At 43.1% G+C, this 25670-nt stretch overlaps 1 protein-coding gene across 2 annotated transcripts in view; it reads right to left on the bottom strand.

The window, feature by feature from the left end:
• The window catches only part of CDH13 (cadherin 13), a 441187-nt gene extending 418358 nt beyond the window's left edge, over nt 1-22829 (bottom strand). For both annotated transcript variants that reach the window (XM_058813426.1, XM_058813425.1), the window contains exon 1: nt 22691-22829. In XM_058813426.1, coding sequence (XP_058669409.1) covers nt 22691-22735 — 45 coding nt within the window. In that variant the 5' untranslated portion in view covers nt 22736-22829. The remainder of the gene's footprint in view (nt 1-22690) is intronic.
• Between the last annotated feature and the right edge of the window lie 2841 nt (nt 22830-25670).

Raw genomic sequence — 25670 nt, 5'->3', positions numbered from 1 at the left:
CTCTCTGCTTCTTAAAGGGGCGAGATGTAAAAGGAACAGTTTATAGAGACATAGCACAGGAAATAGTGCTTGATTGTGCACATTCAGTCCTCCCATAAACCACATTCCCATCACTGGGCGTGCCTGAAATGGGTTTTGCTCATCCACAGCATGTCAGAAAACCAAGCTGAGTTCCCAGGGTCAAGGGGAGCCTCAGCAGGTGCAGCATCATCTCCTCAAAGAGCAATCCCATCTGATGGATGCCCTGGGACAGAGGGAGAAACTCTGCAATGTGACACTGCAGAGTGAGCCCAGGGGAGGGATCACAGGTGCAGCTCAAACTGCAGCAGCCCAAAGGCTCCTCTGCTCTGCGCTCCGTGTCACAATGCAGCCCCCTCTGCTCTCCTGCTCTGTGCTCCGTGTCACCATGCAGCCCCCTCTGCTCTCTGCTCTGCGCTCCGTGTCACCATGCAGCCCCCTCTGCTCTCCTGCTCTGCGCTCCGTGTCACCATGCAGCCCCCTCTGCTCTCCTGCTCTGTGCTCCGTGTCACAATGCAGCCCCCTCTGCTCTCTGCTCCGTGTCACAAGGCAGCCCCCTCTGCTCTGTGCTCCGTGTCACAATGCAGCCCCCTCTGCTCTCTGCTCCGTGTCACAATGCAGCCCCCTCTGCTCCTCTGCTCTGTGCTCCGTGTCACAATGCAGCCCCCTCTGCTCTCCTGCTCCGTGTCACAATGCAGCCCCCTCTGCTCTCCTGCTCCGTGTCACAATGCAGCCCCCTCTGCTCTCCTGCTCCGTGTCACAATGCAGCCCCCTCTGCTCTGCGCTCCGTGTCACAATGCAGCCCCCTCTGCTCTCCTGCTCTGTGCTCCGTGTCACAAGGCAGCCCCCTCTGCTCCGTGTCACAATGCAGCCCCCACACTTCCTGAGGGTGCCAAGACACAACCAGACAGGAAAAACAGCAAGTGAGCTGCTGTCACCTCATTTTCAGTTTGTTTTTTTTTTTTCCTTTTAATGTTCAAGCACCAGGAATAGAGCTCTAAGTATATCACCACAGTCAAAGCACTGGGTAACTTTCCTCAGAGGAAGAGGGATTGGAAAAAAAGAAACAATATGAACACAATTATAACAGATCATAAATTTTAATGGGATGCACTTCACTAGAAAGAATGTAGTTAAGGGTTATCAGTCATTTTAGGATTTCTTCTAAAGTTTTTTCCTTCATTTCAATAGAAAACAAAATCTTTTTAGAAACACAGCCGTTTTCCTAGTCAACATTTTATGCAGACCTGTCCTATTTGCTCAGGTTTTGAACAATATCCTAATTTTCACTCTTTCTCCTGAACAGATCTATTGCATAGTGCATCTACTCCAAAACTTCCAGGAAAATTAACTATAACAGCTATGGATAAAATCATGTTTTGTTTATATTTCAGGTACTAAACAGCTGCTACTAGATATTGGTACCAGATGCTTTAGAATTATATGCAACATTATGCTCAATCTTAACTTTACAAAATTGCAAGCTAATAAAAGATGACACTTCTGTAGTCAAATGATTTATTAAAGGAAAAAATCATTAAGCTCCTCTTAAGCTTCACACCCCACTACCCCAAATAACTCGTCATTATATACATCAGTGAACAGATGCAAATGTCTGCAGCATTTTGAAGTTTCAGTACTATCCCATACACCAATTCTGTATCCAGATGCCTCTAACAGCCCTGTGCACATCTGTCCACCTGAACCTGTGATGATTGTTCATTTTGTGCTTGAACTACCTGCAGGATGACACAGATCTGGCTTTCACACAGTTCACACAAAGAGCAGCTTTTTCTGCCACCCAAGTGAGCTCTTACAGAGCCTAGGTAAGAATTTACACATTGGAAACACCTGGGATATAAACCCTGAGACTGCTGAGCAACAGAACAGGCAAGATTTGGTGTGTTATATTCAATTTAATTTACACCTCACTCTGCAAATAAACTTTAAAAATTAGCACATTTGCTGTGTGATTTTAAGGGGTGTAGGGGGTGACTTTTTAAACAAAATCTTACAACCTGATGGAAATCAAAGTCCAGCTCAACCTTTCCCATCCCCAATCACAAACATCAAACAGGAGTCCCAGTAATTACAGACCTGAACACTGCCATGGGTTCCTCTGTGCTAACAGAGCCAGGCACAAATACAATAAACCTAAATAGCTCTTTTAAATCTTCCAACAGGAAAATACCACATTAACTGGTCTGCAGAGTACTTTAAAAGTTTGTGCAAACCTGTGTCTGGGCAAGCAAATAAAACATTCCACCTAATTTTCCCCTCACATGTAGCAGCAGCAGGTCCTCACCAAGCAGAGGAAATTGCCACAACCTGGAGCCTGTAACAGATCCCATTAGAGTGGAAGGTACAGGGAAAAGGTCCTTGAACTGTGTTCTAAATCAGGAGCAGGTTCACTTAAGTCAGGAAAATCCCCCCAGGACAACAGAGGGGAAGAGAAATACAAAGTGTAGACTGGCTTTAGTTAAGTTTTAAGTACTTAAACAGCCTATCCTGGAGCAGGAACATGGGAATGTGTTACTTCATCAGCTTATTCTACCATGGAGAGCAAAAATAAGCTAAATACGAGAAAGAAAAAGAAAATAGTGAGGGAGATGAGCCAGAAACGATTGTTTATAGCTTTAGATAGCAAATCCCCAGTTAATGCACACTAGTCTAGCTCCACTGAGGCCACAGTAGCCACACAATTTACACAGCTGAGCATCTGGCTCCAAATATTTAACTGTTAGGAATTCTAGTGTGCAACCTTGCATAGCAGAGCTTCTCTGACTAATCACACCAGAGGTAACCACATCTTAAGTGTGTAGTTCTAAATTGAGTAATATTACCATTAATAACAGTGCCTAATTAAGACATCTATAATGTTTTTAATGAGAAAAATTGAAAGTCCTTCTGGAATTTTTCCAGTCAAATTAATTCTGAGGACTTTAGGCATTATTACAAGCAATGTTACAGGAATGAAAATTAGGTCTAAATTAGGACACGTCACTGTACTTAAAAGCAGGAGGGAAAAAAAAGGAAACACATTCCATTTTCTGCTCCACACACCATCCTCTGCTATAACATCACACCACAGGGGAAAATAAAAACACCATTTTGTGGTTTGCTCTAAGTTGCCCTGCATATAGTTATACCTGATGTATCTCTAAGGTCTGATCATATTTTGACACTTGCTTTAAGGCTCTTTTTAAATATCACATCAGTATTCTCTTGTGAGCAACTATTTCCAGAATTTTAAAACGGACAATTCCTATTGGGTTGATAGAGGCCCAAATCCTTGTGGATATAATGCATATGAATTACGCTTGTCCAAAGAAACCCTTCTGTGAAGCTGCATGTTTAGGCAGGGAAGCACTTGTGGTTAAAAACTGTCAGATCCAGCCTGCCAAAACCACACAGGAAGGAAGGATCCACATGGTCCTGAATGAAGCTCTTGAGGATAACAACCAGATATTTCAAAAATCCATCAAACCTGGCAAATTTTTATTTGAAATTCTTCTAATAGATCAGTCCTTCAAACTACTCCATGCACACTTCTGGTTTGCAGCTGCTGTTGCTTTGTCACTGCTCCCATTGTAAGAATTTAGCAAGCATAAACCCATGAGTGTAGTGCACAGCTGGACCAGGTTACTTTGAAGTAAAAATACTCAGTCTTTGCTCTTCAAAACAGCCGATTTGAGCACCTGCTTTCATACCACTGATGTGAGTTTGAGTGTGTTCAAAAATACACACAGGTTCAAAACCTGAGAGCAAGAGTCAGACTGGGCTCTGGCTGGATTTTATATGAATATCTCAGACTCAATCAAAGAAACTTGAGCTGAATATCTAAAGTTCAGAAGCTTCAATCTTAAGGCAAGAACACAATTCAAAACAATAATGAGTTACAAACCAAGTATTAACTTTAGGGATAAAAAAAAAAAAGTCATTGTAGCTGAGCAAAACACAGGCTTTTGCCTGCCCTAGATTGTGTGTAGGATCCTAAATCTAGTCCCACATTTTCACATATATATGGAGACACACAACATGGATATACTTAACATTCTCCTCACTGTGGTACTTCATGCCTTCACATTTTCCCACTCTCTGCCATGAAATGCTTCCCTCAGATCATTCTGACTCAAAAAAACAACTTTGAGTTCTGCAATTCATTATGTCTTAATAAAGACAAACACATCAGTGTGTGTTTCAGGCTGGTCTGTTAATTAGGTGGCTTGTCCTTGAGACAGAGATTGCACAAAAGGCTTTTTTTCTAATGCATTGTACTAACACTGAGGATGTTGTCAGGCTTAGATAATACTTTGAATGGGTTTGCAGCTTACAATGATTAAAGTTATGATAATAGCAAGGACATTCAGGCATATACAAGTTCCCTAATAGCTCAGGGAGGTTTATCCTCTTTCAAATCATAGTGTTGTTTACCTCATCCCAGCTAAATTGAATTTAAGGACTCATCAGAGAAAGAAAATCTGATTTCTATCTTCTGTTAATACCACTATATATTAAATGCAGAAAACAAACAAAATGTTTATCTCTTATTAATACTTGACAGATAAACCTCTCGGACTTTAGAAACAACACCACAATTACTGCTCTCAAGTGTAATGTCAAAATGATGAAAAACTTTAAAAAGCAAGCATTTCTTTTCAAGATCTTGTCACTCAAATGCTGCATTACCCCTACAAAAGTCTAAGAAAAAAGTGCTAGGACAGAACTTATATACAAGTGAATGTCATAATGCAATTTTGTATTTAAATTGTAGCGCTCATACTGGCTATCATTGTTTTCTTACCAAATGTTTCACTTACAGCAATCTGATCAATTATTATTCAAACAACTCACTCTTAGCTATTAGGTTTAACCTCTAGTTTGAATTAATTGTGTTATAAAGAAAAAAAAATCCATTTGCAGCAGTCAGCTGCCAGTTGTTTTGTGTAGGACTTCAAGCCAGCACTTCACCAGGGACATGAAGGATTGTCACATCTTATTTTTGTGCAGCACAGATGTTACACATAGAAAGGAAATCACCAACTTGGCCATGTGGGAAGTTTGGGCAGGTCTCAGTGCTCCCCTCCTCAGACCAGCTCAGAGCAAAGCCACAAACACTGGCAAGAGTGACAAATGTGGCACTTGCAGCCACCCAAGGAGCAGCCGGTGCCTGCACCAATATCTCACAAAGAGCTGCTGGCTGCTCTGAAGTAGGAAGATGAACACATTATTCCATGAAGGGGAAACCTGCAGTAATTTGTTCTCTCATGCAGAAGGAGAGGAGCATTCCTAGCACAGCACCTCCACTCCTTTCTCTGATCACAGCAAACTGCAGACAGCACATGGAGACAATGGGAACCCAATTCTTTCAGCAAGTTTAAACAGAAACACAGATCCAGCAACTGGCACGTGTTCCAGACATTGCTGCTCTAGGAATACCAGCAATTTCATGTCTGAATTCCCCAGTGCCTATCAGGATGCCAGAGGATGAAGTTGAAATGAAGCCTGATGACTTTTGTGAGTCAGTGCAGGATGGGGTTTATGCAGCAATGGCAAAGAGCAGCTGAGAGTAACCCATTATCCATCTGCCAGGACTCAAATGGATCCTCATAGAAAATATGTTTTCCAGTGCCTGACTGTCATGATTTAGAGGGTAGAGGGGAGAAGGTACAATATTGCAAGAGGAATAAAAGCTTACTGTGAGATAAATATTTTCTGCTTTTATTCTCAGATTTGTAAGCACAAAATTTGCTTTAAATGCTCACAAGCAAGTTAATTTAAGTTGCAAAGCAAAGAAAATGACAGAGTACTTCTGGAAAAGAAAAGAAACCTTGGGAAAAGAGGATAATATTCTTAAACCCCATTGACTCTAACCTTATTTTTCTTGAAGTAAAGCATTGATGCTGATGATGTATTTCAAATTATTGAACAAGAACTCCCCTTCAGGTGAAGTCATTCTGTGAACCACAATTCTCCAAGTGCTCTGAAAATACATCTTCACTGGCACAAAAGCCTGCAACATATCTAAGATGAGGACTGGCAGCACTGCACAAATAGAGGGATGGATTGCTCATTAAGGTACAAATTAATTACTATAATTAAAGTAATTAGTTCAAATAAACAGATTGAGTACAAGACTCTTTTCCAAGATCCCCCACAAGCCACGTTCCTCTGGGTTCTCACTACCAGGGTCAATGTGTACTGATGGGTGATTTGGGAATCCTCAGCTGTGACTGCAAAAAAAGCCTAATTGATAAAGTCTTCCTACAGGATTTTTCACAAGCTCCTCCTTTGATTTCAACTTGATTTTTTTTGCTCTTAAGAGTTCCTATCCTCAAAATGCTGTAAGAAGTCAGCAAAATAAAATCAGAAATACAGTAGCATGCAGGAATTGAGGTCCCTTCATTACATCCTGTTAATCCTGGTCCCCAGTAATGCAATTCTGCCTTGAAAAACACATCCAGGTGTTTGTAACTGTAATAAACAGCTGGAAAACACAACTGAGAAGAGTCACTTGGAACACAGGCCGTCTGTCTGTCCCCACATTTGCATTATCCTCCATTGCAATGGAGGCTCTGTGCAATTCCCATGCAGCTCTGCACTTGCAAGGAGCAGGTGCCCCAGTTAATCCAAACCCCAGCAGACAGCAAGAGTCCAACATCTCCTAAAACTCAGCTCACCTGCTCAGAACTAGGATTTCAGTTATCATCTAACAAAAGCTTACTGCTCAACTTCTCACTCTTCTAAATGCTGGCACCTTTTGACTAAGAATTTAGTCTTCATAGTGGTGTACGTATCAGTTTCTGCCACTGCAGCCAACATGTGAAAATCCCTGCCTGGTCTCCAGCAGTCCATAAAAATCTTACAGTAAATCCTGCAGCTGGAGATTTACTGCTGGTTCCTTGCTGGGTGCACTAGACAGCAAAAAGAAATAAACAGCTAATGTAAGAAAGAGCATTAACTTAATTCCACAGAACATTTAGAGATTTTATTATTATTACTTTCTGTTTTCTCTTGGTTCATAAAAAATTGGAAAACTTTGGAAGTTCTGTGAAAAGCAGAGTTATTTTTCTCCATCAGAAAAACCAGTTCTAGGGCAAAGATATCCTCAGAAACTCCAAAAACCCTGGAGACCTGACTGCAGGACAGTCTGTCAGGCAGCAGCTGACCCCTTTAAAGAAAGCTGAGTTACTGCTTTATGTTATAAAACCTTTTTTTCTTTAGTACACCAGAGATTTCTCACTGTTATGTTTCCAAGTCCCTTCCAGAGGCATGCTCATTACAGCTTAGGAATCTCTGGACAGGAAAAGCTCAGAGAGGACACAGTCCTGGGCCCCCAGACTGAAGCTGCAATTCTGAGATCTTGACACAGGTCAATGCACAGACAGATGGATTAAGGTTCTTGATTTCCAATATACTTTTCTCTGTTACAAGCATAATGCAGCATTGAGCATGTCAGGGACTACTCTTAGTGGCAAAAAAAACCCAAAAAAACAAACCAAGTTAATGGTTTCCAAAGTGCAGTTACCCACCAGACCACTGTGACATTTCAGGAGTCAAGAGGAACTATTATTAGCTGTGTCTAAGAATATTGCAAGTTCCCACCCATGGAATCTGTGTGCAATCCTCCATTGAACTGGCAGCCGCTGCCTGTATCACTGCCACATGATTTGAAGCAGACAAGTCTCAAAAAAACTGCCACAGCTCTGTGTAGCCAGCCTGAAAATACCCTCACTGCTCTAGGGAGATGAGTGATCCCTTTGGAATTGGTTTCTGGAACAGCAAACTAATGAATCACTAACAGCTCTAAAGTAGACAGAATGTATTGCAACACAGCATGTAGTGCTGCAGAGCTGAAGGAAATCTGTTTACAGTGCTTCAACAGACACTTGAAATCAAGATGCTCAACAAGGATGAGGCTGTTAAGAGAGAATTGAGGCTCCAAGTGCTGAAGCTCCAAGTGAAGTTATCCCCAGCAGGAGCAGCAGCCCTTCCCTGGTGCCAGGGGTGGGCTCTGACCCAAGAACAGCAAAGGCACAGCCCAAGGGAGGGCACCCACATGGAAACAGGGCAAGGGATGGAGCAAGGAGCAGCCCTGCTGGAGCCTTCAGTGCTGACAGAGATCAGAAATCACTTCTGTCTCTCAGACACAGTGCCAGCCTGCCCCCAGCCACAGCAGCCTGGAAACCTTGTCACTATGATTTATGTGATCTTTGCTAATGGGGCAGGGTTGACACCAAACTTGGCATTCAAGCCAAAGGCCAGCCTGATGCATATGGTTGGTAGAATGGGAAAAGGCAATGCTTTACAGTTCAGATTCTTAGTGAAGCAGCTGTGTGAAAAAAGAAGCTAAAACACAGAAATAAGATCAAAGTCCACACAGAGTTTGCTGGGCTAGGAGAAAACCAAAGCTCAAAAAAACCCACTTCAAACTAAGGACACTCAAAGTCACAACTTTGAGTACACTCACTGCCCTGTTTTTTTCCCAGCCAAAGCTGGGCTGTTACACAAATGTGATGCTTTGGCCAAAAGGCCAGAAATGTAGTCCCAAAAGTATGCAGAAAAGAGCACAACTTTGAAGGGGGCAGTTAGAGCTTTATCTGAAAAAGACAAATTTCAATTTCAATTCACTAGTGCTGATTATCCAGTGACTAGTTACATATTTTACAGCAGAGAATTACTTAAGGCAGAATATCAGTTTATCCCTTCCTTTTCTACCTCTCTTTTTAAATGCACAAATTGTATAACCCTCCCAGTCCAGCAGCCTTGTTTCAGCATAAAGCCTTGCCAGTAGCCCTGAACAGAACCAGAGAGAGCTTTCATTACAGGTGCTAAGGAAGCTGATCAGATATTTTATCCATTCACATAAAAATATGGAAAAAGAGGCAATTTAAAAGAAAAATTGATTATTACTTAGGCAGATTCCTCAAGATCTGTTGTCAGTGAAATTCATGTAAACACAGCCACAGGAGGTGACTACACAATGAACCAAGAAATAAGAAAGTGGAATAAGGAAGAAATGTTTCTCTCTGCTGCACAAGACTTGACCAGCATATGACAGGCAGCAGGGTAGTACAAATAAATTAAAGATGGACTATCATTAATAGCTAAGAAGCTTCAGACCAAAAAACCATCCAAATTCTACTGCAGTTACTGGAAAGTAGTTTTAGAAATATCAAAAACAGCTGTGGCAATGCCAGATCAGAGCCCTACCCAGGTGCTGCATAGTCTTCCTTCCCTTCCCCAAAGAGGTTCAAGATGAAAGTTTAACCTGGTCACCTCATTTAAAACCTACCCCTGACCCAGAACCTGGCACACAATTCTGCACACCCTGTACATCTCTTTAGGCTGGGACAGTTGGATTGCACATCCCTCCTCTGCTTGTAAAGCAAAGGAATGTTCTCACAAATCAACCACAGTTTTACAAGGAACAGAAGGGAGGATCTTCAGTTCCCACGATGTTTGGAGCATTGCTCAGAGCTGCACACCCTCCCCAGGAGCAGGGATGCCATGGGGAGTGGCACAAGGCTGATGTGCCCCCACCACAGTTCTGTTTCCATGCCCTGCCCCTCCAGGAGAGATCCAGTGAGACTGAACCCCGACACCACAGAGCACCAATGGAGTCTTTCCCTTTTGAAAGCAGCTCACAGCACAGATATGAGGTGTGTGCATCCAAGCTATGGCTGCAGCTGGCTGAGGAGTTTGGCAGGAACTCCCCACAGGTGCCCCAGCCTTAGTTCTGTGTCAGTGCTGCTGATTTAAAGTGGCACTTCCAGGGAAACTTTACACTTGGAATACAGACACCTGCCCACCAGGCAAGTCAGTCAAGACCAGAGTGCCAATTACACAAACATAGCATGCCAGACAGTAAAGATTTTTGGCTGCAGCAGACATGAGGCCAATCCCTGACCTGGGGAAATCAAAGTTGACCTGCACCTCTACATCAATACCAGACTAACTCACACACAGTGGAACAAGAGGAGCAACAGTGGCGCTCAGGCCTGGAGGCCTCTGTGCTCCCAAGGCAGGAATCAGAATGCTGCTCTGCTTGCAGTCATTACACATGTACAAGGAAAAACTGCAAAGTAACTATTTTTCCTATTTTTGTTTTCTATTCAATGTTTTGAAAGGTCAAATGTATTTGCACTCTGCTGTGTTGCCTTTATCAGTGCTTAAACTCAAGCACTGCCAGATGAATCACGAGTGGTACAAACGCCCCAGAAATACAATGTCAGAAGCAGATCCATTGTACATGAATTGTATGCTCAGTTGTCAGGGGAGGATTGTTTCTATTTGAAGGACCTGCAGAAAATCAACAGCTAGTTTGGAAATGTGCCTGAAGCCAGGTTCTCTTCCTTTTAATCTCTTGCTCTTTAGCTAGCCTCCAAGAGTTGTCAGAAAAATAAGAGAAATGGATAAATCTGTGAAATTATATTAGGAAAAGCGGTAGGAGAGGGGAAGTCACATAATGTCTGACAAAACTTTGGAGCATTTCTCTTTCCTAGGAGTTGCCCCTTTTCAGCAAGACATCACCCAGTTGTTCCTGGTAGCTGCCTTACGTCATATTTATTGCTAGAAAACCATAACAGAGTTGTACTTCCCCTCTGAGGTTCTCTGACCCTTTCCTATTTCCCATTTTCTTTGGGACATACATCCATCAGTAAACAGTTAAAATCCTGCTGGTGTCACACAGGGAGCATGTGGCAAGTCACCTTCCTGATCCACATAATCCAGCTTCAGACAATTAAAGAAGTGACATGCAAACAGCTCCAAAAGAAATTGCAAAGTGCTGTCCTGCAATGAAGGCTGCTTTGGCCTCATAATTTATACCCAGTTGTCTTCTGTTCTCTCCACTCCCATTCCTTCCCCATCCAATTAGTCAATTAGAGGACGGGAAATTCTACATTTATTTCATCTGTGTGATAACAAGCTTGCCAAAGAATCAGTAGAATGGATTTAATGAATACAACGTCAAAGCAGTGGGGATAAATGTTGTCCATCAGGATAATAAAGCTCCACCAAAATATGAAATGTAAGAGAGGAGAGTTCTGTGGCAGCTAATGAATGCTGGAAATGGATAAAGAGTTTTACAAAGGATTAAATTTCCTGCCTCTCATAAACCAGCATGTTGATATACACAAACATGGATAAAACAGCATCACCATTTCCTGGTGCCAACAACTTCAGATGGAGATATGAGCAAGAGCTCTGGATATGGGTGTCAGCCTAAGCTCTGAGGCAAGGCTGTGCAAATGGAGATGTGGAAATCAGGCAAAATCAGACTGTGCTCCATTCCTGTATACATCTGTTGACTGCATCATAAACACAAAAGGCTGCTTTCCAAATCCTAACAGCTGCAAAGTGACAGAGCATTGAATACCATTTTTTCTTTTTCCCTTTGTTTTGCTTTCCTTTCCATTTTTATGCTTTAAGGTTTGCTCTTCTTTCTTGTACTCCTCAGTCAACCAGGGGAAAGGAGAAGAAATTCAGCAGCTATGTCAGCATGTTTATTAACAAATTACTACCCCAGCACTTCTGACTCCAGGAGATCACCAACCTAACACCATTATTGGGGAGGATAAATGAAATTCTCTTTTCCACATGAAAAGAACTAAGGGAGAAAGGAATAGGGTGATATGAACATACCAGGAAAAGCACAAGTACTGACATTACAAAATTTTGAGTTCCCTACCACATGAGCCAAAGGTTAGAACACTGCACTAACTCTGGGGAAACTTCAGATTACCCAGTGAAAACATGACCCATGTGAAATGTTGAAGGAAAACAACTCCTTAAGTGTGTCTGGTTCTCTTCATAGTGCACGAAAACCTCCATCCTCTTCTATCACCAAATAAAAACATCTTTAAGCACCACAAACAGGGATGGATTTTCCAGCAGAGCCTGCTGAACCTCATCTAAGTTAAACCACAGTAGTAAAAATTATTCATAGCAATAAAAATTATTCACCCTTTCCCCCAACACTAGGGGTTCTGGAGGAAAGTTTGAGTAGAAAAACTAAAAGCACTCAGACAATCTGAATTATTTTAACCATATGGAGGAGAAAAGAGAAAAAAGCAATTTGAACAAGGAAATTACAGGAATGCTGATGCTTCCAGTCAGCCTGGAGGTAAGGCAGAGAGAACCATTCATGCTGTGCACGATGGCTTTTTATTCCTACGTATCCCAGCTAGACTCCACAAACACACAGCATGCAGAAATCAGAAGTCAAGAACAAGTTGGAGAAACAATTCAGTTCAGGTTCAACACGAGTTATTGCAGCCAAGCAAGTCAGTTTGTTTTACACAAACGCCTTCCCCCACCCCATAATCAATGTTTAGCTCCCATGCACAGCAAGAAACAGGTTCTGTGCTTGTGTGCCTTTGAATCCTGAAGGAGGAAAAACTTTGAAAATTCTATTATTGGGAAGCAAGTGCAAGACTAAATCCTCATTTCAGAGAGACAAACACACAGGAAGAAACAGCTCTTCTGAAAAATAAGACTTTGTGGATTTGTGGGGACTGTTGAAAGCCAGAGTCTCATGTTTTGGGCATGTAACAAATGGTGCCTACCTAGTGCTCCCAGGAATTCAAACATTTGGGTGCATCTCTCTAACAGTGACACTTTACACTGGCAACATCTCACTTCCAGCAGCTAAACCTGGGGGGGAAACAGCCACAACCAGCAGCTCACCTCCTGCCAGAGCAGCCCAAGGTTTTGGCAGCTCTGCCTCCTCCAAACTGAGGAAAGGAAGGAAGAGAGGAACCCCTGTCAGTGAGCAGATGGCAGAAGTATTCTGAGACTGTCGCCTGTTGCAATGGCAAGATGCAGAACCTCTGCCCTACCCAAGTTGGTTGTGCATTACCTGACCCCATTTTCTACCCCAAACTGCTGTGGTCTGAAATGCCTGGAGTGCCAGCCTCATCCTCCTCCTCTGCTCCACCTGGTCACTGTGCCAGCAGCCCTCACAAGCAGCAGCTATGAGCAAGCATTCTCCATTTCCTTATGCCTAAAGAGCTCTGTGCAGCTATGATTATATTTTATCTTATTAGTTTCCTCTCTGTGCAAGTATGGAGATATGCAGTTCCTTGGCAAATCATAACTAATTACATTCTCAAAAGTTGAGCTGGATTATTAAAATACTACTGGAAACACCACCTTCTGATTGGCCTAGAAACTGAATTTATTCTGGGCTCCCTCCAATCAGAATTAATCTTTCTGGAGTGGAATGAAGTGCCACCACTGAATCAACACCAGCAGCCCAAGTGACAGCAGGCGACATCATTACTCACCTAAGATAACAGACCTCAAGTCATTGAAACAGGCAGATGTTGGAGGCTGTCTCCCATTTCAGAATAATGCTCCTGTCGTAACTGAGCAGTTATTTTAGGGAAGCAAATATAAATTCATTACCGTTGGTAAGGTGCTCAGCCATCACAGCAATAGAAGCTGTGTAAGCATCCTGGTACATGCACAGCAAGAATGCACGTGGCACTGACACCACCCATCCTTCACCCAGATAACAAAAGGAGGGCAATGCAATCAATCCACATCCTCTGGAGACTTGCTCCTGTGTTGGTGTGAGCAGTAATGCTTTGCTATGGCAAACACACACAAGTGAAGTTGAGAGATGTGCAAGACCAGAAGTAATTTCCAGAAAATTTCATTATTTATCCCCAGCATCCTTATCTTACTTCCTGGTAACACATAGTATGTGAACTTATCAGCTGCTTTTTTTCCAGATTACAATAATCAATACTCTCACCACACAAAGCACCAAATTTCTGCATTGATAACCAAACTGCAGAGATCAACAATTCAGGAAAACCATTGGTGACATTTAACACTGGATATTGCATTCTTGTTTATTATTTTTAAATAAGACATTGTTGCTTAAAACATTAGAAGAAAACAGTAATTTCAAAACTAGATGGTTTATCCATTCCCAAAAAGCAGGGAATATGGGTGCAAGACAGTATGCTCCCTTTACTTCAGGCTTTCCTGACCATCCCTACAGCTTTGTTCCCTAAATAATGCCTCTTGCAATGATATTGCCACATTCCACACAGAATCAGGTCCAGAAGCCCAAGTCCAAGACAGAGAATGGATTGAGAGTGCTCAAGGTCAGGCTGGACAGGGCTGGGAGCAATTGGTCTAGTGGAAGGTGTCCTTGCCCATGGCAGAATGGCTGGAATGAGATGCTCTTTAAGGTCCCTGCCAACTCAAACCATTTTATGATCCATTATTAAGGAGAGATTATCAAATATGCACCTGACTAGTTTAGTGTTCAAGTCAGAGCTGTGTATTCATAAATTGACAGGAATATCAATATCCATAAATCACGATTTATAGAGTTCAGAGTCCACTTAGTTCAATCTGATCATGAATTATGAAAACAAACATTTTAGAAAACAATAAATTCACTTTGCCTGGCACAAAATACAACCTTCAGGTAACAAGCTAAACAATATACCCAAAAACCAAGACAGAATTTTATGTATTGTTCTATTTCATATCATTCCCATTTGTCTTTACCCACAGGGATTTCATTTTGCAATTCACCTGGATTATAACCAAGACTTCCTGGCACTTGCAAGACCAGTTATCTTGGCAGAAGGTCAAGCTGAACACCTTTAATTTGGCTGGTTATTTAACTGTACAGATCAACTCAAACCCGCAGCTGAGATGTCCATTCTTGCTGAAAGCACAGTTGGAGCTGCTCAGCTTCCTCTGACAGAGCTCTGAAACAATGGGTTTGATGGGGAAGGAAATGCCCATCCAATTCTAAGGCCTAAATCCATCTCCTTTCACTCAGGAGCAAAGTACCAGATGCTCTGGATTTCCTGCTTTGTCAACTCTAGAGCAGTGCTATGTTCAGTTCTCACATTTTGTTATAGCTGTTTGTTGTCTGATAAAACGCAGCTCCTCAGGGACAGCACTGGGCTGTCTCAATAGAAGTGTATAAATACACCTTATTTGGCAGCAGAGGAACGCAAAGCAAGAAGGTTTGTCTATGGGACAATGCCAGATCCTGGGGAAAACCATTTCTGGGGTTTTCTCTTCTCCCAAGCAGTTACCTCCTGCTGAAATTGCAACTATACACAAGAACACTGTAACAGGCTAAGGAAAGGGAAATTTTACAACATACTCCCCTGCCTCTATCCTTTTATGCTGTCTCTACAAGCTGTGGATCATCCTCCTATTTCAGGCAGCTGAGATAATTCCCTTTATACAGTGACCCCATGGACAACTGCCAGCTTTTGTTTTACACTTACAGGTTCAAAATCCCCTGCGTTTGACTCCAGGACTCTTTACTGACAACTTGTACAGAAGCCCAACTCCAAGTTATGCCAAGAAGATGAAAAGAAGGAGATTGAGTGTCTATAAAGTAGATGAGCCAATTATCAGCATGATAAGTGCTTTGTAACACGTTTGGGGTTTTTTGCTCCGTGGCAGTTTGAACAAAACTCAACGTGTCAATGCTTTTATTGATTTGAAGCAATATAAGCAGTTATCCACGCTCTTTCTACGTGTGCCACAGCTGTGTTCCTGCCCATGTGGCAGCCAGCCATTAATGCAGGAATCAGGACTCCCTCAGCTGTGTCCAGCCAAGTTTGTCAGCCCTGCCTTGGAGCAGGGAAGGAGCTCTCACACCCAGCCCTGGGAAGGGAGAGGGGTAACAAACACCCAAACAGTAACAGCTGAGGTAACCTGAGCTTACAGGTACAGATGTTTGTAAGTGAGCAACTCCTGTCCTGGATTCCAGTTTTGGGTATAAATATTTCTTTGCATACAGCCACATTTACAGCACTGTGACACCTTAATGACCTAGTACCTGAGGTCTCAAGCATTTTGAGTCCTTGTTACACACAAGTTCCACAAGGCCCATCTGCCATGATTACTCAAAATCCTAAATAGTCTGCAAACTTTTAGAAACACACTTGCTGTCTGCACTGTTAACACAGACTTCATACACACAAGAATTATTTGTTCTTCATTACATACCAGGCTGCAAAGTCCCTGGGAATTTAATATTAACTTTTAGAAATATATACATTGCCATTACTAGTAAGGAATTAAGTATTAGTTGTTCACAGCAAGAGAATTAAATAATTTAGACCAAAATAAATAGCTATTATTAGTGGTTTGCTAGGTATTTTTATCTATTTAAATTAATATTTTGGAAGTAAAACCTTTCTAAAATGGAGTCTAAGGAATGCTAGGTAATAAAATCTTATTAATTTCAGGAAACTGTGTAAGGGTGTCTAATTTTGAGACATTTCAAAAGCTTGAAGATGGATGTTCAGTTTCCTAAGAACAAGGCCCCTAAAGATACCAAATTAGACATCCATACATGGACATTCAGAGATATCAGAAGTTATTTAAACACCTTAATCAGCTTTTCCAAGTGGTTAGAGATACTGAAAACTGCTGTGTGCTGAAGAGATTCACCCCACTCTTAATACCTCATATGTATTTTAGTCTGTTCATAGAACTGTTCTAACCAGCTCCATCGAACCAAATCTTAAAATCCTTCTTTTTTTCCTCTAGCCAAGAAAATTAATGGTGCAAAACAGTAGAATATTGGATAAGATAGGAGCAGAATGAGTTCCCTTCATATGAAACAGTAAGGCTTTCAAAGAATTAAATTCTTCCATTTGACAGAGAATACAGTCTACATCACACACACCAAAAAAAAAAAAAAATTAAAAAGCAGTAGTGGGAAAATTTCCAAGACCTCCAAGTAATGAAACAGTGGCTAATAAAGCAAGTCTTATTTTTCTCTCCTCTTTGGCATTTAATATCCTCCTAATTTGTGTACACTAACATTGTGTTAGCTGCAGGACACATGAAGTGACAGAAAAACACAGCCTCCCCTCTGGGCTGGTCCCTTCCATCTGGTGATCAGGACAGGGCACAGTGCAACCATATGGCCATGATCAAGAACCCACTAATATCATCCAGAGTTAGCTGGGAAATGCAATAGCCCACTTAGTCTCCTAAGGATGATAAATGCCTCTCATTCTGCTTCTCCTCCCCAGTGGACATTGCAGATTTGTCTTCTTGCCTGCACAGATGAACCTCTAGTTAGAATCACAGAATATGTGGAATTGGAAGGGACTCACAAGGGTTATCGAGTCCAACTCCCAGCCCTGCACAGGACCATCCTCCAGAGTCACCCCATGTGCCCAAGAGCATTGCCCAAACTCTTCTTGAGCTCTCTCAGGCTCAGTGGTGCAACCCACTGCCCTGGGGAGACGATTGCATACTCTGGGTGAAAAACTTTTCCCAATATCAAATCCAAACCTCCCATGACACAACTTCAGGCCATTCCCTGGTGTCCTGCACTGGTCACACAGAGCAGAAATCAGTGCCTGCTCCTCCTCTTCTCACAATGAAGTTGTGACTGCAGTGAGGTCTCCCCTCAGTCTCCTCTTCTCCAGATGAAGAAGTGCCCTCAGACACTCCTCACACCACTTCCCCTCAAGGCCCCTCACAATCTTCATTGCCCTGCTTTGGACACTCTAAGAGTTTAATACCTTTGTTATATTGTGGTGACCAAAACTGCCCTCAGCACTCGAGCTGAGGCCACCTCAGTGGAGAGCAGAGCAGGACAATCCTCTCCCAGATGGCAAAGCTGAACCTGAGGCCCCCTTGTAACACTTGCCCCTGCTGGCTGGAACACCAGTGATTCACACCAAAACAGTGAATTCTGCCCCGTAACTGTCCATGAAACAAAAAAAAAAAACAAAAAAAAACCCTGCTAACCTGACCTTTGTACTCAAAGTCCTGAATGAAGCCTCCATCCTCCAGAAAGGTTTGCTTTATCACAGGTTCCCAGCCAGGTAATAATTAGCGTTGACTCCATGCTTCTCAGAAGGCTGATTAATCACTTTACCACACTACACTTACTAAGAAACCAATCCCCCTTACAAACAGCCAGAACACAGGTGGAACCAATGGGCCCTCCAATGCAAACACCATCAGCACTGGCCAATCATAAACCATCCTTTGGTGAACAAATCTCCACAACACATTCCACCTGTTCACAACAGGTGCAGCCAGTTAAGGTCATAATGGTTTATTCATTCTTTTCTCTGATCTTCTCACAGCCTTCCCCAGGCCAATCCTGAGAAAGTTGTGCCTGTTGCTCTCTGTGGCCAGAGAGCTGCTGCCACAGGTTTGTGCTGTCACATGAACTCTGAAACCTGAGGCCAAAGTCCTGACATGCAGCACACTGGTGCAACCCAGCAGCTGAAGATTGGAGATGCAGCTCCAGCAGTGATGCTGCAAGAGTGGAACACAGAGCTCTGTTATCTGCCTTGCTTTTACATATTGATAGAATGGGAAGAACCTGCTTATCTTGCAGCAAACAGGAAGAAAAAGAAGCCAGAACTTCACAACTCCTTGAAGGGGCACCACTGTTGCCATCTAAGTGGTTCTCATAGAACCTGCTGCACTGAGACAGCTTTTAGGAATACCCATTTCTTAGCTGCCAAGTCACTAAAAGTCAAGTCAATAATCCCAGTGGATCACAGCACAAATATTACATGTGCTAAGAAAACCTTTTTGTCTTCTATAACAAACCCCCCTTGCTTAGCAGTCAGGGCTGTGGTCAGGTCCTGTGTAAGGACATTTTTAGAGGTTAGAGCTGTAGCCAAAAGCCATTGTAATTCACCAGTGCCAACCTTCCCTCCAAGGTAATATTTGAGAAATAGGACAGCACAACTGCTGGAATGGCTCTGTGTTTTGGGAGACACCATCTTGTGAATGAGATAAGCAACTGGAAGATGGGTTTTGATTGCATAGCCAAAAATGATGGCCTGAAACTGTGGGGAGCAAACATCAGCCTGCTCACAAAGTGCTCATCAGTAGAAATAATTATACAGAGTAATTGACAATTGAGTTTCTCTAACATTTTTAAAGTATTTTTACAACTTTGATATGGCAAAATAACCACAGGACTTCTCTAGAACTCTCAAATAACAAGACCAACATGACAGAACAGGGAGATACTTGGTCAGAATTTGAGCACAATCTGCAATGTTCTATCAACACACTTCTGTGAGCAAGACTTGTCTTTTTTCCTGAAGCTGTTAAATTCCTTTTGCTTTCAATACCTGGGTGCTGCCTTTCAAGCTGTGCATGGAGCCCTCTTCTGGAGAAATTTGAACAAATGAAAGCTTAAAAATGCAGCAGTGTGAGCTCTGCATTAGGGGGAAGAGTTTGAGGACTAATTTTCTCTATTCACTCTAATGACAAGCTTGTAAAATCTACACATTTTTCCAATTTACTTGGTTGCAACCCAGTGAAACGTGACAGTTATTGTTAAAATTATAAAAAATATGGGACTTTTTCCTCACTCTGTAAGCCTTACTTACAAATTTTGAGTCATCTCTCTGCATGAAATGCATAACACAATAAGGGAAGCCTGTGAACAACTTTTGTCTTAAAACAAATATTTTGTATATAGGTTTTAGAAAATACCCTTTGGGGAAAATATAAAACACACAGATTTGTAATTCTATCAGATCAGAGTATGCATTTACTGTTTACTGTACCCTGTATAGTGAACTGCATAAGCTACCAGAGTACATTTACTTTTTATTGTCAGCTTCAGATCAATAAAGCTGTATATTATAGTTATGCTTTGGAGCTTTAAAGGTGAATCTGAATTAAAGATTACTTGAAACATCTCTTTCATTTATTCCAGCTAATGCTCAGTTTTCCTCTTGGTGAAAATAGAACAGTTGGTAGTAGTGTAGACTAAATCTTTGCAAAAGGAAAAATTAATTTATTGCTCACCTGTTTACCTCAGTTTTTACATACATACTTAATGAGCTGCTTTGATATGAAAAAGTGCTTCCCCATTTTTATCCTTTTAAAGCCTCAAAAGGCAAAGTTTTTGTACTTTAAAAACACAGTTGAATTAGAGGCAGACCAAGAAAACACGAAAACCAAGTTACTAAATTTACAAATGGGCTTTTCATTAAAAATAAGCCTTTTACAGTCCATGTTCCTATTGACATAAAAGAATTTCCTCAAACTTTTTTCTCTACACTGCAAACTTTGCTATCATTACTTTGAAACTAAGTTATCACTATCTTCTGCCTCCACAGAAAGATTACTAGATTGCACCTGCTTAGAAAGGATTCCATCAAACTTGGTCCCTTTCTGGTTCCACTAGCATGGCATTACATGAGACATTCTTGCTACTCCTAAGGGAGAAAAAAAGAAAACGTGCAGAAAAAGATCCCCAAATGTGTTACAACCACCACACAAGCAGATGGCTGCATTTGTTTAATATGTTGTTTCTCACATTCTTCTGTTTACTTTTCCTGTCACATGGAAGTTGTGTATGTGGGGTGTCAAAGAGAAAAGCCAAACAGTGTTTCAGTAAATTCCATCTCTTTCCCTAGCATGGCACCCACTCCAATTCATGCTTTAACCTGCCAATACTCAACAGCCTAGACCTGCAGACAGAATTACATACACTTCCATATTACAGTCTGATTCATTCCCCAATTCATTAACTCTTAGACTTGATCTGGAAAGTGAACTTGGACATGCACTAGCTCACATGGTGGAGAGAGACATGGCCAGATAGAGCTGTACAAGCTGAGAAAGGAGGCAGAGGGCAATTTGAGCAATTAAGCTGGAAGTAAGGGTAAAGCACCACAAGCTCAACCCTGCAGTACTCATCTCAGCCCAGCCTGGGGAGAAACTCTGAAGTATCACTGAAAGTCATCAATAAAGAGCAGAGGGTGTTTTCAGAATCAGGTGTCTGCACCTATCACATTTTAAGTAATCATTACTGTTAAAAAAATGCCAGCTATGTTGCATAGACCCTAGAAGTCCATCCTCTTGTATCATACACATTCTGCTTTCTTACAAGCGACCACTAAAGAAAATCCAAACTCAAGCTGATTAATTCAGTGGTATATTGGAGAAGCACAACAAAAAAAAAAAAAAAAAAAAAAAAAAAAAAAAAAACAGAGAGAAAGCCAAGCAAAGCAGATGGGAGGTCTCAAAGCCAAGAGGAGAGCACCAGTTCAGTACATCCACAGGTTACCCTTCCACTGCCTGCACCCTCTCTCTCCCCTCTGCTCCCTGAGCATTGCCTCCCCCTGCCAGCCCAGGCTGGATCTCAGCCCACTTGTGACAACTTCTTGTCCCCAGGAGCCCTCTGGGTTTCCCCAGCCCACAGGGCAGAGCTCAGCCCTCCCTGGGCAGCAGCTGAGCCAGTCCCAGCAGAGCCAGAGCCTGCCCTCGGATGGTGCCAGGGAGCCCAGCCCTGGCTGGCAGAGTGGCCCTGCCAGGAACTCTCCATGTGGCACCAGCACACGCTGCTCGGCACCAAACCCATGGCCCCAGGCAGCTGCTTTCATTTGTTCCACTCCTCGGAGCAGGGCTGGTATCCCGAACCCACCCAGATGCCTTTGTGCTTGCTCACTCCCAACCCAGCCGCGGAGCCTCCTGCTGTCCCACAGCTCCGACCACCCAGGTCCCTGCCCTGACTCCCGAGCAGGTTAAACCAGGACCTGAGTGCCCTAACCTTGTGGATCACCCTACTGCCTCCTCCTCCTCACACTCTGTGCAGCTGCTCTAGCAATAAAGCTCTCCCAGTGGTGATCCCTCACCGTTTGTCTCCTTACTGCCCTGTTTGGGATTAGCAGACCAAATGCCTGCTGGAGGTCGCAGTTACACAAACGCAGGGGGTCAAGCTCAGTGTCCCAAGCACTTGTTTGACACTAAACCCCACCAACCCTCCAAGGGTTAACAAACCCACTCGATTCAAAAAGGAATTAACTTTCATCCCTGCTCGGTGCAGAGGATCTCAGCCCACTGACACTAAACGCAAGTTTACGGAGCCCCCGAGACAAAAGGAGGGAGAATGCACTGAAGCTGGACAACAACAAAGGATTTCCAGCCCTGCTCTGAGCTGCCCAAGAGTGAGCCCTGTGACAGCGGCGAGGGGAAAAGAGAGTGACCAGCTGAGAAGCGAAAGCCCAGCGAGTCCCTGTGCTTTGACAGGCAGCAGCAGCGGGGCTCCGGCAGCTCCGTGTTTTTAAGGCTGGGTGTTTTTTCCTCTCCTTTCTGGCAGAGGGGGATCTATTACATTTAATAAGAGAAAGGCTACACAGCAAGTCACTGACGGAGTGTTGCACATCTATCAGGAGAGTACGGCGAAGGGAGCCTTTTGCAAGGTCTGATTTTATTTTTCCTCCATATTCCCCCCCTCTAATTCTTTTATTTAAAAAAAAAGGCAATAAATAACGTGAGGTGCCTGTAACAGTCTATAAACCTACTACCCAGCACAAGGCACAGAGGAAAAGAGGCAAATCAAAGTTGCAGCATTTGATATGACAGAAAATATTGCCGCTGCAGCTGCAACCGAGACACTTGAAAGATTCCCCCCCGCCACCCTTCCTGAAGGGAAACAAAAAAATGCTATATATCACACGGCAAATTGGTTGTAATTGTAAATCAGGGGACTATGAGATCCTGCATTCCTAGCAACTGCCTCAGAGCAGAGATCCTGCATCTTTAAACAGTAATTCAAGAAATGTATAATTACTCAGAAATCAGAGCTGAATTACAAATACTTTCAAATCCAAATGCACAAAAGCAGTAAGATGAAAGAAAGCAAGGAAAAAAACCACACATTTCTTACCTGGGACAGCAGAAAAGACAGAGTAAGTTGAGTTTTGTGCTGCATTTTGCCAGACTAGAAGGTACCAGAGGCTTTTTCATTCATGCACTCGGCTGCACTGAGCATATTTTCACTGTGAAACAGCCTTTGAGAAGAGACTCTGCCTTGAGAGCCAGCCAACTTCCCAAATAGATCAGCAGCATCATCACTAAAGCATTGGATAGAGTCTGATGACCAGAACCAATGGCTTTACAAGGATGATTTCTTCACAAAGCATCCCCATTTTGCATCACACATATTGAGCAAGCACCTCTACAAACACAGCACCTTTAGAAAGCATTTTTGCTTTGGTGTATTTCTGTTTAGTTTCCACCTAACATCATGCTTTACATATCTCAATAGTATTTTCCCTTTTAGAGAATGGAATTGAACAGAGGGAAATAAGAGCAACTCTGAGCACCACTGCAAAGAGATTCTCTTTATTAAAATGTTAATAAGGTAAACTTATTTTTAATAATTAAAAAAAATGACCTCTGCTGTTTTGGTTACTTCCAAGCCTTAGAAGGAGAACACACAGAGATTTTTCAGTGCAGTGGAAATATAGGTTATATTTTGTATTTTCCCCTCAATCTCACAAATCACAACCCAGACAGATCCATTCTAGCCTGCAGAAAAAATGCATCATAAAGCAATAGATTTTATTAACTGCTCAGGCAATGGCAGAATTGGCTTTTAATTCAACAAACTAGAATCTAGGACAGAGTTTCAAAGGTGCATGTCCTCCAATTAGAAAAAGTTTTCCTGTTTGAAAGACGGGACCTGCTTTCCCTGGATTGGTTACGTTGCAGCCCAGCAAGCACCACAGGCAGATGGACCAAAGATTAGGAATGAATTCCCCTGAGTGCATTTCCAACTCCACCTCCCTTGCCACTCCCCAGTATCACAACACTCCAGTTCTGTTCTGAGTTGTCTCCTGGCAGTCACGAAGGTTACTTAGCAGTACCCTTCCCCCATTTCTAGAAGGATCAAAAGTCTCCTCAGCTCTCATCAGTGATGTTTTTCCCTCACTTGCTCATCCAGCAGAACCAGCTGCCATCACTTTCTGCTCTGCCCCACCACAGGTGGCTGCTGTGCTGGTGAAGATGAGAGGAAACGTGGGGAGGGAAAGGCAGGTAGCAGATAGAAGGGATAAAGGAGCTTCCAGCCACTTTGAGCTCCCCAGCATCAGCAGGAGCTCCCAGCTGTGAATAATGTTGTTTGATGCAACCACTGCTAGTCTACAGCTCAGAGCTTACATCTTCCTTTATATACCCCTGGACCAAAACTGAGGGAAAACACTGTCCTTCCAAGTCTAAGCCCTCACAGGCAGCAATAACTCTGTTCCAGTACCTCCATTAAACACGAGTTTAAATTAATACTCAAGTTGGAATAGAATCCAAACAAAACCTAGCAGGAACTATCAGCAGCAATAATAATGCTCCACATAACCACGAAAGGTTCACTACTTAGACATAAAAAGGAAAAACAAAAAGCAGGTAGGTTGCTTTCTTTTTCTTTTTGACATAGGCAGAAAGCCAGTTCAGCAGAGCAAAATGAAAAACCTTAGAGCTCTTTATGACTAGAAATACATGATTGGCCACCTCCCATTTTTTCTTTCAGGGAGTCAGTTTGCCACCAAGAAGAATTCCCAGCCTCAAGAGGAGCACCCAGGAATTTATAAGCCAGGCTGGGTGGGGTCTATAGGGCAAATCCCACAGAAAACAGCACCAGCCATTCCACAGCGTGCACAGCCTTTGTGTGGGGGCACTGGGATTTGGACATTGCTAACCCCACCACAGGTGCCAAACAGCTGAGTGAGTTGCCAGACCCACCAGAAGTAGGTGGTGGCTGAAAGAAACAAAGGCATATCTGCATCCTGTTTTACAGGAAAGGGACTCATTTAAAAAAAAAATAGAAGTCAAGTCATGGGGTAGATGATTCACTGCAGGATAATGTGACATAAGATTTGAGCCAACATGAGCAGTTTTTTTCTGTACATGGCAACAAGTGGCTATGGGGCCATCCCAGCACAGGGGCAGGGAGGGGACTGAGGAGGGTGAGGTTTTCCTGTTGGTTCTGCAGGAGCATTGCCATCAGGGGCAGAGAGGGGAACAGGGAGGTTGAAGTGTTCCCAATGGTCCTGCAGGAGTATGGCCATCCCTACAGCCATGGCCCCCTTCACATCCTGAGGATCCAGGTACCACGGCCTGGCACAGGGCAGGACTTGCCTCCCCAATGGGCTCTCCCTGGCAAAAGAAGCCATATAACACAGCCCTTTACCTCCATAAACAGCCAAGAGCCTCTAGCAACAATTAAGAGAAAAACATTTAATAAAAACCAAATTTACCAACCTTTTATCTCCAGTTCCACAGAGCTTCCTCCTCCTGTTGCAGCCCATCCCTCCTGCTTTGGCCTCTACTCACAGCTGCTCTTATTTACCCACTCAAAGGGCAACTATTGATTCCTGGAGGGGTGGTAACATTCCTACAGGGGTAATTAACCATTCCTGGAGGAATAATTAACCATTCCTGGGGGTGTTAACCTTTCACAAACCACTGCCAAGGCCTAGCAGAACATGGTACCCAAGCCCGTCCCTCCTGCCTTGGTCTCTACTCACAGCTGCTCTTATTTATCCACTCAAAGGGCAACTATTGATTCCTGGAGGGGTGATAACCATTCCTACAGGGGTAATTAACCATTCCTGGAGGAATAATTAACCATTCCTGGGGGGGTTAACCCTTCACAAACCACAGCCAAAGCCTGGCGCAACATGGCGCCCAGGCGTGAGGGCAGCGGGGCTCAAGCGTGAGGGCGGCTGTGCCCACCGGCAGCGCTCACCCTCAGGGCCCAGCCACACTGGGAAATGGCTTTTGGCACTGCTCACCTGAGGGAATTCCAGCACACACAGCCCTGGCTGCTGGGGAGCCCAGCAGAGAAAGGAGGGCAGCTGCTGCAATCAGGT

The sequence above is a fragment of the Ammospiza caudacuta genome, chromosome 13 (genome assembly GCF_027887145.1).
Source record: "Ammospiza caudacuta isolate bAmmCau1 chromosome 13, bAmmCau1.pri, whole genome shotgun sequence".
Classification (NCBI taxonomy): domain Eukaryota; kingdom Metazoa; phylum Chordata; class Aves; order Passeriformes; family Passerellidae; genus Ammospiza; species Ammospiza caudacuta.
Note: the sequence above shows the minus strand (reverse complement) of the source record. Positions and strands in the feature narration are given on the sequence as shown.